The sequence below is a fragment of the Sinocyclocheilus anshuiensis genome, unplaced genomic scaffold (assembly GCF_001515605.1).
Source record: "Sinocyclocheilus anshuiensis isolate Anshui unplaced genomic scaffold, SAMN03320099.WGS_v1.1 scaffold730, whole genome shotgun sequence".
Classification (NCBI taxonomy): domain Eukaryota; kingdom Metazoa; phylum Chordata; class Actinopteri; order Cypriniformes; family Cyprinidae; genus Sinocyclocheilus; species Sinocyclocheilus anshuiensis.
Genome location: NW_015544160.1, coordinates 119626 through 133178, shown reverse-complemented (window position 1 = coordinate 133178; position 13553 = coordinate 119626). Strand labels below are relative to the sequence as shown.

The 13553-nt window shown below is 36.7% G+C and overlaps 2 protein-coding genes across 3 annotated transcripts in view; both read left to right on the top strand.

Moving 5' to 3' along the window:
- The first annotated feature begins 842 nt into the window (after positions 1–842).
- On the top strand, positions 843–3898 carry asb18 (ankyrin repeat and SOCS box containing 18). Its single transcript, XM_016495580.1, has 5 exons — positions 843–1233; positions 2021–2288; positions 2550–3063; positions 3292–3405; positions 3622–3898. The coding sequence occupies exons 1-5, from the start codon at positions 960–962 to the stop codon at positions 3805–3807; spliced, it is 1356 nt and encodes a 451-aa protein (XP_016351066.1). The 5' UTR covers positions 843–959; the 3' UTR covers positions 3808–3898.
- A 2460-nt stretch (positions 3899–6358) lies between these two features.
- Positions 6359–13553, top strand: part of fam124a (family with sequence similarity 124 member A) — a 14318-nt gene continuing 7123 nt past the window's right edge. The window contains exons 1-4 of one of the 2 annotated variants that reach the window (XM_016495579.1): positions 6359–6614; positions 7072–7110; positions 8471–8502; positions 12716–13479. In XM_016495579.1, the coding sequence (XP_016351065.1) occupies positions 8487–8502; positions 12716–13479 (780 nt within the window). In that variant the 5' untranslated portion in view covers positions 6359–6614; positions 7072–7110; positions 8471–8486. The remainder of the gene's footprint in view (positions 6615–7071; positions 7111–8470; positions 8503–12715; positions 13480–13553) is intronic. The other variant, XM_016495578.1, reaches the window with a different exon arrangement.

Sequence of the window (13553 nt, the reverse complement as noted above, 5' to 3'; positions counted from 1 at the left end):
TATTAAAAACAAGAAAAAAAAAAAAAAAAAAAAGATTGAACCATTTTGGTAATGACCTGCTGTAAAGCTGGATATCATCTGAATATGTAAATAACATAAATGAGTCATACTGCAATCCAGGCTTTTACCATGGACAGCGTGTCTGCTAGTAAATGTCCCTCACATTCCCTGCACTCCCTTTTGGTGAGACAGGCGTCTTACATGAGACACACTGACATACTGAAGCTTTTCATGCAAGGATAACAAAGCTTGCGTCTTCTAAAATAGACTAAATGTGCCACGCTCTACAAGTCCTTTATCACTTAACTCACAGCATTGTGCTTCATACTATCTGTGGGCGAGTGCAGCATTTCTGTGGTGAGGAATCTGTGTGGAGTTGACACGGGATTTCTAAGGGATTGTGGTAATCTTCTGTGCATATGAATGACATGCACAGATCAATACTCAAGAGCCCTGATCTCAGTCGCTGTTTGGGTCTGTCTCCATGCAACACCACTACGACTCATTCTGCAGATTCCAGTAAAGATTTTCCTGGTGTGCCCTCGAAATTAATGATCTCATAAAACCAAGAGATTATGCCATTGCAATTAAACTCTCTGCTTCTATTGTAAATATCTAACGTGTGACACCGCAGGCACTTTTTAGCATACATGGAAGTAGAATATAAAATTTTATCTGTTTAACAATGGAGCTTGTCTTAAATGTCCTGGAAAGACAGGTATATTATTCAAATAAAACAAAAGGCAACAAATGGGCATAGATATTAGAAGCTCAAAGGATTGAGCATCTATCTCATACGTCAACAACTAAAAATGGCCCCAGTAAGCTATGACCAACTGATGGAGAACAATGGCTTACTAAAAATAGAGGCAAAAAGTGCTTGAAGCCATAGGAAAACATGACTAGCACTATATAAACTCAAGTCCTTGAAAGCCTAGGCCATTTGAAAAGGTAAAAGGATGCTAAGAACTATGCGCTTTGAGAACCTCTGTTCCATCGTGCAGCTGAATGGATGGCAGGCTCTGCTGGATGATGACTGTGAGTTAGGACAGGATCATTGGGAAAGAGCTCATTTACGCTCCTTATGGCTCTATAGAGCTGTAGTGAAGGGAGACACAAGAGGGCTTCGTAACCTCCTTAAAAGGAACTATATTGATGTTAATGTGTTTTACAATGTGAGCTGTGAGGAACTTGAGTGGCAAGCTCACACAGATACCACCTTTGGACCCTCAGGTAAAAACAGTCATTTATGGGATATAAACTTTGGAGGTGTATCAAAAAGATTGTACGTTTTTTGTGCTGAACTGATGAATTAAACAAATATTGAGTTTATTCTCTGATAACACAGATGAAACAAACATATGTTTTAGTTTTATTGAGCATTTTAAAATTTGTTATTTGTAGTCTTTATTGTACTATTTCTACTTTCAATATTTTAACTTATTAATATTTTTTAACACATTAGAAGTAACTGTTATTATATTTACATTTTTTAGAGTATAATCTACCCTGAAAAACTTTTATCTAATTTCTAAATGCATAAATGTTTTGACATACACTACCATTCGATAGTTCGGGGTCAGTTTTTGAATGTTTTTGCTTATTTGGTGCTCAAGAAACATTTCTTACTATTATCAATGTTGAAAACATTTGAGTTGCTTAATCTTTTTGTGAAACCTTATTGCACTTTTTTCCTAAAAGTACCATAAAAGTTCAAAAGAACAGCATTTATTTCAAGTAGATAAAAAAAAATACAATTTCAAAAAGGCTTTATTGGCGCTCTTGATCAATTTAATTCATACTTGCTGAATTATTAATATAACAATAATTGTATTAATAAAAAAAATTATTTATAAAAAGAAATAAATCTTACTAACCCCAAACCTTTGAACAGTATGTCGGGTGTGTAATTTAGATTTAAGCGATTCTTTAAAAAATCAGTTTGGAGTGTTTTCTATAAGATTCATTCAATTATTCAAATGCATCAGTTGTGATGGTCTGACAATATTTCCCATTCCAGGTCTTTGGTCTTTGGAGTATAAAAGAGAACTGACAAGCCCACTGTGTATTGCTGCTGCACAAGGTTTCACTGAATGTCTGCTATATTTACTGGAACACGGCGCACACCCCAACCTTATCGCAGGAGGAAAAGCAGCACTTCATGAGGCCTGTGTAAACGCCAACAATGAATGTGTAGAGCTGCTGCTGGAACATGAGGCTAATCCTAACCAGATGACAGACGATGGACTGACTGCCTTACATCTCTGCAGAGCACCACAATCACTATGGTATCATTATATGAATATGAAACATAATACTGTACACTATATATTATTACACCTTATAATTAGTATAATCATAAGTATAATTTAAAAGTAATTGTAAAAATAAAATACTAAATAGTCAAATGATAAATCATTATACACCAGTACAAACTGACATGAAATCCATATTAATAATATTTCATCTCTTTAAGAGTGTAGTGCAAATATGAGCAACAAATTCTTCACCTCAAAAATTATTTACAATTATTACCATTTCTATTGTAGTTGTGCGAAAGCCTTGGTGAGATATGGTGCCAAAGTGAACTTATCCAGTGAAGAAGAGGATGAAACGCCACTGCATGTGGCAGCTAGACATGGTCTGCCCCACCATGCACAGCTGTACCTACGATTCGGAGCCTGTGTGAACCATAGCAGCTCTTCGGGTGAAACGCCACTGGGTGTTGTTTGTGGAGTCGCCCAAGAAAAGACCGTCGACAGCCAAGATGAAGGATACCTCGAGATCTGTTGTCTCCTTCTGGCCTATGGAGCGAACATTAATTCGGCTGATAAAGAACGCCGCAGTCCTCTACACAAGGCAGCCCGCAATGTTCAGCTTAAGTTGGTGGAGCTTCTCTTGGACCATGGGGCTGATATCAATGCCATTGACTATAACGGATGCTCACCGTTATCTAGTGTTCTACAAAGCTCTGTGGTTCGGCAAGAGTGGGAACCTCACAGGGTTGTTCAGACCTTGTTAAATCACGGCTCTATTAAAGTCTGGCCACAAGCACTGCTGAAGGTGATCACTGATAACACTGAGATAATAGTCCTGAGATTTATTGTATACATTCACAATATACAACTTATAGAATACACAACTTATTTCATGACATAAACATTCTTCAATAAAAAAGCTGGTTTAATTTGCTATTAATTTGGTGTCTTATTCATCTTTCATTGTATCTTTTTTTTTTGGTATGATCAGTTGGCAAAATTATTACTTTCATTCATGTTTTTTGGTTTTAAGGTATTAACAGCCTGTGCAGAGGCACCTAAAACTGTGGAAATCCTGTTTAACTCATACACACTTGTTCCTGTGACCCCCAAATGGGTTGAGGCTATTCCTGAGGATATTTTTCATGTAAGTCTTTCATCATTTCACAAGGATTTTTACTAGATGAAACCTTTGGAAACATGATTCATAGCATAAATATTTCAAACAGCAAAACAAGGCTAAAAGGCTTAAAGGTGAAGTAAATCAGTTTTGGAATGAGTCAATGCATGCTGATGCTGTTGGAATTATTGTACCATATTAGTGCATGACTATTCTCTCTTTTTTATTTATTTCTTTTTTTAGTTTCACAGAACCTTTTATGAGTCTCTTTTTGCACTGGAGTATAAACCACGCAGTTTACAGCATCTGTGTCGGTCTGCACTGAGGAAACAGTTTGGGAAAAACTGCTGCTCACTCATTCCCAGGCTCTCTGTCCCAAAGCCACTTCAACAGTATCTTCTTTTGGAACCGGAGGGGTACATTGACTAGAATCAGACCTTTTGGCAGAAACCTTAAGAGAACTTTACAAGGGTTTTTAATGCCATGTAACACTCTGACAAGGATGACTGCCTTAAAGGAACACTCCACTAGATTAGACCGTTAGCATCTCGCTCAAAAACGACCAAAGAGTTTCTATATTTTTCCTATTTAAAACTTGACTCTTCTGTAGTTACATCGTGCACTAAGACCAACAGAAAATTAAAAGTTGTGATTTTCTAGGCCGATATGGCTAGGAACTATACTCTCATTCCGGCGTAATAATCAAGAAACTTTGCTGCCGTACCATGGGAGCAGAAGGTGCAATGATATTAGGCAGTGCCTGAAAATAGTCCCCAGCTAGGTAACTTCCAACGTGACTGGCACTAAGTTTGTGTAGTTGGTTATGCTGACGGAAGTTAGCCTATTTTCAGGAAGTTTCTTGATTATTACGCCGGAATGAGAGTATAGTTCCTAGCCATATCGGCCTAGAAAATCGCAACTTTTCATAGTACACGATGTAACTACAGAAGAGTCAAGTTTTAAATAGGAAAAATATAGAAACTCTTTGGTCATTTTTGAGCGAGATGCTAACGGTCTAATCAGATTCAATGATCTATGCTAAGCTACAGCTAAAAGTGCTACTGCCAGACCCGGAGATCGGCTGAATGGATTCGAAAACGGTAAAACTCAACTGTTTAACTCTAGGGGAGTTGGAAAATGAGCCTATTTTCAAAAATAGTGGAGTGTTCCTTTAAGTTTCACTTGCAAAGTCACCATACAGTGACATTTTTAGAGATTGTATTTTTTCACCTGTTTTCATATAAATAACCTGATATATTAGTGTAAATAGCTTTACAAGACATTTTATTGTTTGAATGACAGTATTTTATGTGAATGCTATGGGTCCTTTATTCATTTCTATAAATATGCAGTTGCAGCTCAGTTAACGTTTATTGCATAATTATTTAATTAAGAAATATTTTTAGTCTGTCAATAAAATAATATCTTTTGTCAAGTCTGACTGTCATTTCTTTCTGTCTGACTTCATTTCTCCAGTGTACAGGGTGTTATATGTAAACCTTGGCACTCACAGCACAGCTATAGCAACGGGTTTGCAGAAATAAGTTGGTTAAGATAGAAATGTTATGCTGACATTTACTGGCCTCAATGCATGAAATTTGATTATTAACTGCTGTCGCTTGACATCAACGCTGTTTGTGGACCTGTTAAATGCACTTGTTTTGATGTACTTTTATGCTTTGTAACTTGACTTGAGCACTAAATAACACGTTATTATTATTATTATTATTATTATTATACGTAATTACATATCTGGTCATTTGATGTCAACATGGAGGCCATGAGGAGGCGACCTGCTCCATGTAGAATAAAGTTGTTGTTATTTAAGAAAGGATTCAACTCACATAAGTGTATATTATTTTAATTATATCAACATGATGCCACTAAATGCTATTGTGTAAAACGTTTTTGTAAAATAATCAAACACTGCGCCTTTAAATATTTAGCATTAAACATAAAAGTTGTCTATTAATCCTTTCATAATACAATAGCTTTAGCTACTTTTAAAGAAGAACTCTCTCTCTCTCTCTCTCTCTCTCTCTCTCTCTCTCTCTAAATTCAAGTTGCTTTATTGGCATGACATTTGTATTATAGTATTGCCAAAGCATTTTAAGTATGTGTAAAATACAATATAATTGCATCACCAAAGTAATAAAGGAAACAATAAATATGTAATAAATTAGAGAAAATAAATAAATAAATACAATAAAATAAAAATAACAACAGCAGACAGTATCTCTAATATTAATTATAATAATTGCAATTAAATAATATGTAAAATAAAGCAAATGAATACAATGGATTAACCGTTTCGTATGGTGTGTATACATATTTTGCAGCTAGTTTGACTGCCATGTCATCCTCTCCGAGTTTCTCTGAGTCATTTAGAGTAAAGAATGAAAGATTCAATGCTGCAAATTGTGGAAAGAATATGTCTCTTGTAGTGCTGTACTTGGGACAGACATGAAGAAAGTGTTTCTCATCCTCTATTTGAGTTAAGTCACAGGTTTACATAGGCGCTGTTTTCTAGGAATCCAGGATTTGTTATGTTTTCCTTTCTCTAATTCTAATTCTAATTCGATATTTTGAAATAATTTAGCTTTCTTTTAATTGTTTAATTGATAATTTGCCAATTTTGTGGTTCTGTTTAGGGCCGAATGACACTGGAGTTTGGTTTGGAGGTCAAATTCGTTTAATTCAATTAAATTAATTTTTCATCATAATTATATACTTTAGATGTTTGTCAATTTCTTTATGAATATTGGGGTTGTGGCTGGAGTCAGACTCAGCTTGAGTTTCATTCATTCTCTCTCTCTCTCTCTCTCTCTCTCTCTTTAAATCCTAATTTCCACATTCCACAGACTGAGTTCGTATTATGTTCGTCTCCTGGTCAAAAAGTGCGTAAATACTCGCTGTAACTGTGTTGTGCCACCTGGGAGCGGTAAGCGCACCGCTATTGAACTGAATGAACGGCGGTGACGCACAAGCTTCACGAACAAACCGGAGACAGACTCTGGCGTGTCGTGTGTTGTCACTTAGCTGTGCCTGTCACCGTTACCGGAGTCGGTTGTCCATCCAAGCTTTAACAAGTTTCGTCGCATTCATTTTGTGCAGTGTTCGTAGGCGTTAAAGAGCAGAAGAGAAAACGGGAGGCATGTGAAGTTAGTGTCTCTTTCACCAGAGATGGAGAATTCAGTTGAAGATGAGTGCGCTGACTCGGGAGCGGAGACCGGAGGGTGAGTAATGATAAAGATGCTTTATTTAGCTAGGAAAACGAAATAAATAGGATATGGAATTTAGCTATAATGCGCTAATTTACACCATATGCGTCAAATATCAACGCGCTTAAAAGAAACTGATTAAAGTGAGTCATTTGATGAGGATTCTGATAGGCTACCTGAGCAGAGCAGGTCACTAATAAACCAGACAGCGCGCTTGTTTGAAGTTTTCTCGTTTCGTTTCTACCGCTTTTGGCCCATTTCTTATTTAACCATCTGTTGTTTGGCATTAACACCCAAGACATATGGCGCAGAGATTTACTGCTGCATGCTGCTTAGGCTTTTTAGCACAAGAGAGTGACAGAAGTAGCCAGTATACTAATCACATAGATCTGACATCAGCTTTCTACCTAAGATTTAACTCTCTATTATATAAAAGGCATGTATGATCTGTACCATCATTCTGTGATTTCAGCTGTGAACGATGAAAAGATGCATCCTGGTTTGTTTATAGGTATGTCATATCATAATGGCTGTTCTGTCTTGTAGGTGTAGGTATGGTGATTTAGTAGGACAGTAGACTTAGCACACTGCTGAATCCTCCCTTCTTCAGAACATGTGACCTGTGTGTTTGTATGGTATATAATCTGTTTTAGAATATTATTTCTTTAGATATGCTTTAGGTCATTTGTACTGAAGAAAATGGCATTGGCACCTTTCTAATGACTAACTCTTCAATTAGCTGATGCATTTATTCAAAGCCACTTACAGTAAAACCATGAGCAACCTGGGGTTTAAGCTCAAATGGTGATAGTTTATCCCTTGTTGAGTTTAAATAGTAAGAATTTTACTAAATATTTATTTATAAAGTTTAAACTAAGATCATTATACTCTATACAGCAAACATAAAACAAATGTGATTCACTGTAATGACATTATTGACCACATTTAGAGACTGTTATAATTATTTTATTTGTATTAAGTATTACATTGAAGCACATAAAAGTGTTTTTGCTGTTAAATGCAAAGTATAGGCCATAGTATTTACACTTCTGTTCAAAAGTTTGAGGCTGTGCTTCTTTATATATGTGTGGAAAACATTCAAGATTCTTTCAAGATTCTTTGGTGAATTGAAAGTTCAAATGAACAGCATTTATTTGAAATAGAAATATGTTATAACATTATAAATGCCTTTACCGTCACTTTTACCGTAACTGATCAATTTAATGCATCTTGGCTGAATAAAAGGATAAATGTTTTTGTCCAAAAATAAATAAATCTTACTGATCCCAAACAGAAGTGTTGCACCAATGCACCATACTACCAGTACAGCCCATACTAATACAGCATTAAATTAGAACATACACAATTCAAGTTTAACTATGGAATTTCCCTGTTCTTAAAAAGAATTCAATACCCTGTTACACTGTTTTCACTACCAGAGAAACAGGAAAAAGACAGTGGGAGAGGAAAGGAAAAAGATTGACCAGAGAGCGATAAAAGGGAAAAAAGCACGTACAATGCAAACAAAATGACTGGGTCACTATGTAAGGCACATGTACATAAGGTATTTAATATGTCAAATAGGTCTTTGTTTTTTGCCTTCCTCTGCAACTGTTGAACTGGAGAATAGAAAGGTTTCTGACACAAAGCAGCAAGACAATCTTTGATCATAACCTATGCATATATGTGTGTGTAATACACTAGAGACATTACTACACTAACACACACTATAATACCATGACACCCAGGATTGTTTATCCAGATGTAGGACCTTCCTTTGAAACCTTGGGATCCTAAATCACTCTAACAGTCTCTAACAAAAGTCTTTCTCTGTTTCTCTCTCCCCTTTCTGTCATTCACTCTCTTCTCAGGTCTGACTACAGTCTTATGTCATCAGCAAGCAGTGAGTACAAGCCATTTGTTTGTATATTCCCCTTTATGCAGTTCAGATCAATTTTCTAACAAAGCATGTCTTAATCAAACACAAATTCGCCATATCTAATGTCTTTTAAATACCTTTTCCTCTGTCGCCTTGTGCTCATTGGGGAGTTTGTTCTTTCTAAAGCTGCTTTTGGAATATTATGTATTTTGAAAAGCACATTACTAATTGCAAGTGGAAGATTTCTGTCAGTTAAAACACTTGACAACTGTTGCCATGACAGTGAGATTAGTTTGTCCGGGGAATCACTGCTCGAAGTGCTTCAAGAGCTCTAACACCTCCGCTTGTTTGTGTGTGAGTGCCTGCTTGTGTGTGTGTCTGTGGCTGACTTTTCCCTGTGGCTGCTCCGGGCCCAGTCTGTTTCCCTATGGAGGGATTAATATCCAATATTAGCCCATTAATCTGGGCTGCAGGAAACACTCCTCCCAGTGACAGCGCAGGAAGCACTCTCTCACTCACCCACTCACATATAAACACACTCACCTACTCACATACACACACACACACACACTTTCTAAAACCTAGAGTCCATCAAGGACACCACATAATAGACTGTGTATCATTTATTGAAGAATGAAGAAAAGTGGTTCAATGTGGACTCAGGGACATAAAATGAAGAAAACAGAACGAGACTGTTTGAGAAATAAGGAGAGAGGGGAAATAGAGGTGCTGAAGAAGAATTAAATGTTTAAATTAGCATTTGTTCTCACATTTAAAAAAAAAATATTTCTTTCATTTGATGACGGGGTGCAATTTACAGTACGACATTCAACAATTTTGACAAAAAATGCATTTATTGAGTAATATGCATTTTATTTTATCCTGGCTAAGTGCTTAGGCATGAAAGTTGTAGTGTGAATCGGTGTAGTAGTGTCTAGAGAGGGAGTTCTTTAGAATTTCTATACTGTATATTTCATATTCCATTGTCTTTTTCTTTGTCTAAGCACTTTTGCTTGGATGAGAGATCTGTTTTTCACTTTTTCCACCACATTTCCCCTTATTGGTTCTGCATTCTGTCTCTTTTTCAATGGTATGACAGTATGCTTTCTTGAAAGGCTGCCATGAATAACTGTTTAATGCTGCATCATCAGTCATGTCAGCATTTCGCCACTTCTGCAGCTCATCCGATTTTCTCTGTATCCATGTGCACAATACTTTCCTCTCTGTATCTTTATTTTGTCACATCGCTAACATCTTCGATTTTCTGCATAAACAGAATCTGGAGTCGAGTGCATATTCTGTGAAATCTTTTTGCCTCTTTACAGCTCTGGACTCTTTACTACACTGAAAAAATGTGTAAACATTTAAGTTGATTTTAATTTAAGTCAAAAATGTTATTTAACATCACTAAATCAACCTAAATCCGTTATGTTAAACCAACAAAGCATTAGATCTGAGAGAAATAGCCACTTAAAATAACAATTGCAAGTTTTTACAGTGTAAGAACTACACCAGATTGGAGTGTATATTAGGGATGGTAAGCTGGTGCTAAATATGGTGTTTTATTTAATGTTGGTTGCTTAAATCTCAAACAGCCAGATTACATTCCATTACAGACTCAACTGAGATTACAGATGGTTTAAAGTGATCGAGGCTTCTTGAATCTAACTGAATGCAGAGCGGCCTCTCATAGACAGAAAAGATACTTAGAAACTTGGAGACCAGATTTGCTAGTTCATACATATGCTAACACGAGAATTTCAACCCCATTACAGTAAGTTTGTAATTCATATAATTAGAATTTGAATTGATAACTTGAAGTAGTTTCACATAGTTTTAGTTTGCCTTGTAATAAAATGTTGAAAAATATTAATAATAACCCATGACATTATTGATTCAACACATTTTTCTTTAGATGTTTGTGCTAATCCTTATACATTAACGTTTTAATGTTTTAACGTGGTGCACCACACCACATGATTTGTAGTTAATATTTGGAAAAAGAAATAAAGTGTAACCATTATAAAATACTGATAAAGAGTGTCTGTTCAAAATATTTCATTTGCTCAGATACTTTTTCAGAATCACAGAATAATGGTACTCAAAACATTTATTTTAAAAGGGTAAATATTACAAAATAACTAAATACATATTTTATTCAGTACAAGCAATTAACATGATAAATGGGGACAATATTAAAATGAGAACTAACATTTAAATCAAATAATGTGATCGTGAACCATGTCAGAACCATGTGCCCTAACATTCACGTTTAATTTCTTCCAGCTGAAAGCTTTTGGTAATTAAAACATTAATAACTGGATCACATTAGGTCTGTCATGAGGCTGTCTCCAATATGTGTGTTTCTAGAGGTCATACTGTACAATAGAGAATAGCAAGTACCTTTGCCTAGTGAATATACAGCTTGATTTTTCTACACTGATCGATTGAAAGGATCTTTCATTGAACTCAGATGTGCGTCAGTTACACCTGCAAGAGTGCAGTGCAACTAGAGAAGTGTGCTTACTTGCGAGAGTGTGTTTTTGTGTGTAAGAGCATAGCGTTCCCTTGGCCTCTGGTGCCCACAACCTTAAACAACAAACAAAGTGGGACGAGTCCCATGAGTCGGGAAAGTTTGGGGTGAAAAAAAAGAGTAGAGGAAAAGAAAGAGACAGCTGTCCATGTTCTGCCACTTTCTGCTATATACGTCTGTTTGTTTGTTTGTTTTATAGCTGCACAATAATAAGTTCTCATAATAACAACACAAAGATTTTTGATACTGTTGTTGCTATAGATTATGACAGACAGAAGAATATATCAATAAGAAGGTTTGAAGGGCTTGTTATTACATTATGCAGCATTTCTCATAATGTAGAGACATCATGTGTTTTAGCACGTCATATAAGTACAGTAATTTTTGAAAGTCTTTAATTGCTGCTCATGAATATTGATCTCATTCTGCAGTCATAAAATGTCATATGTGCCTTGATTACTTTGTTAAGGGTTTCATGTGCTTTTGTGCGCAGGGATATTTGTGTGTGTGTGTGTGTGTGTGTGTGTGTGTGTGTGTGCGCGCGCACTCAGGGCTCGGTCTGGTCGAGCCCTGAGTGGAAGGTTCAGTGGAAGGGCAAACCTTATTCAGAAGTCCTACAGGGAGCCAACGCATTTCTCCAGGGTTACTAACATCCACTAATGCAACTAATGAGGCTGCACTGTTCACTATACAGCCTGATTACAGAACAGGAGCACATGGATGAAAAGATTTCATTCAGTCTTGAAAGCCAATCCATTTTTTTTTCTATTTGTACTGTTCTTTCCTTTATAGAAGTCAAAAGCAAAGTAGGTTTACAGTGACTCCTGAAGCCACAATAAAGCAGAACATGTAACACACTAATACACTTAATACGAATAAAGGGAAGAACTAAATGTGTGGTAGATTTTGAAGCAGTGCTCTAATTGAGGGGAGCCCGAAAGACAAGTATTGTTGGGAGTTTTCTAAATGATTTTGTAGTAGGAAGATGACAACAATGATTTGCTGAATTTTTTTCTGAAAAACAAACTACATACTTCCCTTATGTCTATTTAACCATATGATATTTTTATTATTAAAGATATATTTAAGTATTATCGAAAGCAGTTTACAACAGTTGTAAGGGATTGTGCCATAAAGTGTTTACATTTATTTAAATTAATTTATAAATTAATTATTAATTAATAATGTAATTTATATATATAAATATAACTTTCAAATTCATTTTAATTTGCATGAAATTAAAATTCACCCTATATATTTTCTAAATGCATGTTATTGTTGTTATTGGAAACAATTTATGCGTCATATGTTTAAAAAAATTACCTCTTTATTTTTTACTAGAATGTAGAACTTTATTTTCCTGTGAAACTTCTCTCCGGTAACGTATGCTGGGAATTCTCCAATCATTAAGTCAGCTCCTCCACCCCTTTCTTGCAATCCACCACACGCTTGCGTTCAGATCTCCCTCCATCCAATCCCATCCCAGCCCTACATTTTTTTCTTTTTCACTTGTTTCACTTGTATATTTGTCACAAAAAAGAAGTAAAGATCTGTTGCTACTTCTGTTTCATCGCGATTAATTAAATTATTTAATTGCAAAGTAATTAATGTATTGTAATATATTAAATCATTGTAGCTCCGTAAGTTTATAGATCATTTTCTTGTCTCTCTATCCACCCACCTCTTCTTATGTCTTTCTTTTAGGTGATTTGTCCATGGGGGACCTACAGGATCCTTTTCTAGTTTCTATCCACATCATCACTGACCCTGGTCAGGCCAAAACGCTCCAGCAAGCTGCTGATCAGGTTCTCTCGTGGCTCCACCCTGATCTCACCCTCTTCAGGGTGTCAGAACGGGCAGGTGGTCTCTCCCGAAAGCCCAAGGTCCGCCTGCAGCGCGTCACCGAACCGCCATCACACCAGCCAGCCTTGGCTGTAATCCTGTTTCTACAGGATGAATATGGAGGTGAAGAGAGTTTTGAACGTCTCCACAGTCAGCTTAGATGCCCACCGTGGCGATACCACCACACAGAGCGGGTGAATGGGCGAGGGCTCTTACCGTTTTCGCCAGCCAGCCAAGACTTTGTTACACTGGCACCAGGCACACCTCTTTGGGCACTTCGTCAGGTGCACTATGGCAAAGAGATTGTGCGCTTTACAGTCTACTGCTGCTATGAGACCTACACCGAACAGGTGCGTCTGTACAGGCTGCTCCTGCGCCGAAGGCTGGCCCAGAAGAAGGAGGATTTCTGCTTCTGTGTAGTCTTCTCCAACCCTGAAACAGAAATCCAGCTGTCATTCAAGCGGATGCCCCGTGGCCAGAACCCCGTCCCCACTGAAAATGCTGTGATAGAGATTCGAGTGAGGGATGTTGGTGAACTTGTGCCACTGCTGCCACAGCCCTGCACTCCCATCAGTGACGTCCGTTGGCAAACCAATGATTATGACGGAAATAAAATATTGCTACAGGTAAGACAGAGAATATATTACTGGAAAATATATCTCAAAGCAATTGCTTTATCTATCTATATATATATATATAT